Source organism: Penaeus monodon, chromosome 32 (genome assembly GCF_015228065.2).
Source record: "Penaeus monodon isolate SGIC_2016 chromosome 32, NSTDA_Pmon_1, whole genome shotgun sequence".
NCBI classification, from domain to species: Eukaryota; Metazoa; Arthropoda; class Malacostraca; order Decapoda; family Penaeidae; genus Penaeus; species Penaeus monodon.
The window spans coordinates 26,153,196-26,153,461 of record NC_051417.1 but is presented as its reverse complement, the minus strand read 5'-3'; the positions used below and the strand labels follow the sequence as shown (position 1 = coordinate 26,153,461).

Sequence of the window (266 nt, the reverse complement as noted above, 5' to 3'; positions counted from 1 at the left end):
CGACCACCTCAACCCTCAACTATACGAGATCGAAGAGAATGGAGGATTGAAACCTCCTTCGTACCTATAACACCGCTGCCGACGATCGAGTTGATGTAATTGAAGCTCGTGAAGGAGATCGAACTCTTCTCTCGCTTCGGGTCGTCATCGTCCTCGCAGCCAGCCATTCCTTTGGGGATCTTCGGGGGGGAGTCCGGGGTGGCGAGCTGGCAAGAGGGAGGCAGAAGGAGGTCAACGGAGAGAGAAAGAGAGAAGGGGGTGGGGAA

General features: G+C 55.6%; 1 protein-coding gene across 1 annotated transcript in view; it reads right to left on the bottom strand.

The window, feature by feature from the left end:
- LOC119593768 (putative sodium-coupled neutral amino acid transporter 11) overlaps positions 1–266 on the bottom strand; it is a 33,715-nt gene that overhangs the window by 13,129 nt on the left and 20,320 nt on the right. The window contains exon 2 of the mRNA XM_037942785.1: positions 65–206. Within this exon, the coding sequence (XP_037798713.1) occupies positions 65–206 (142 nt within the window). The remainder of the gene's footprint in view (positions 1–64; positions 207–266) is intronic.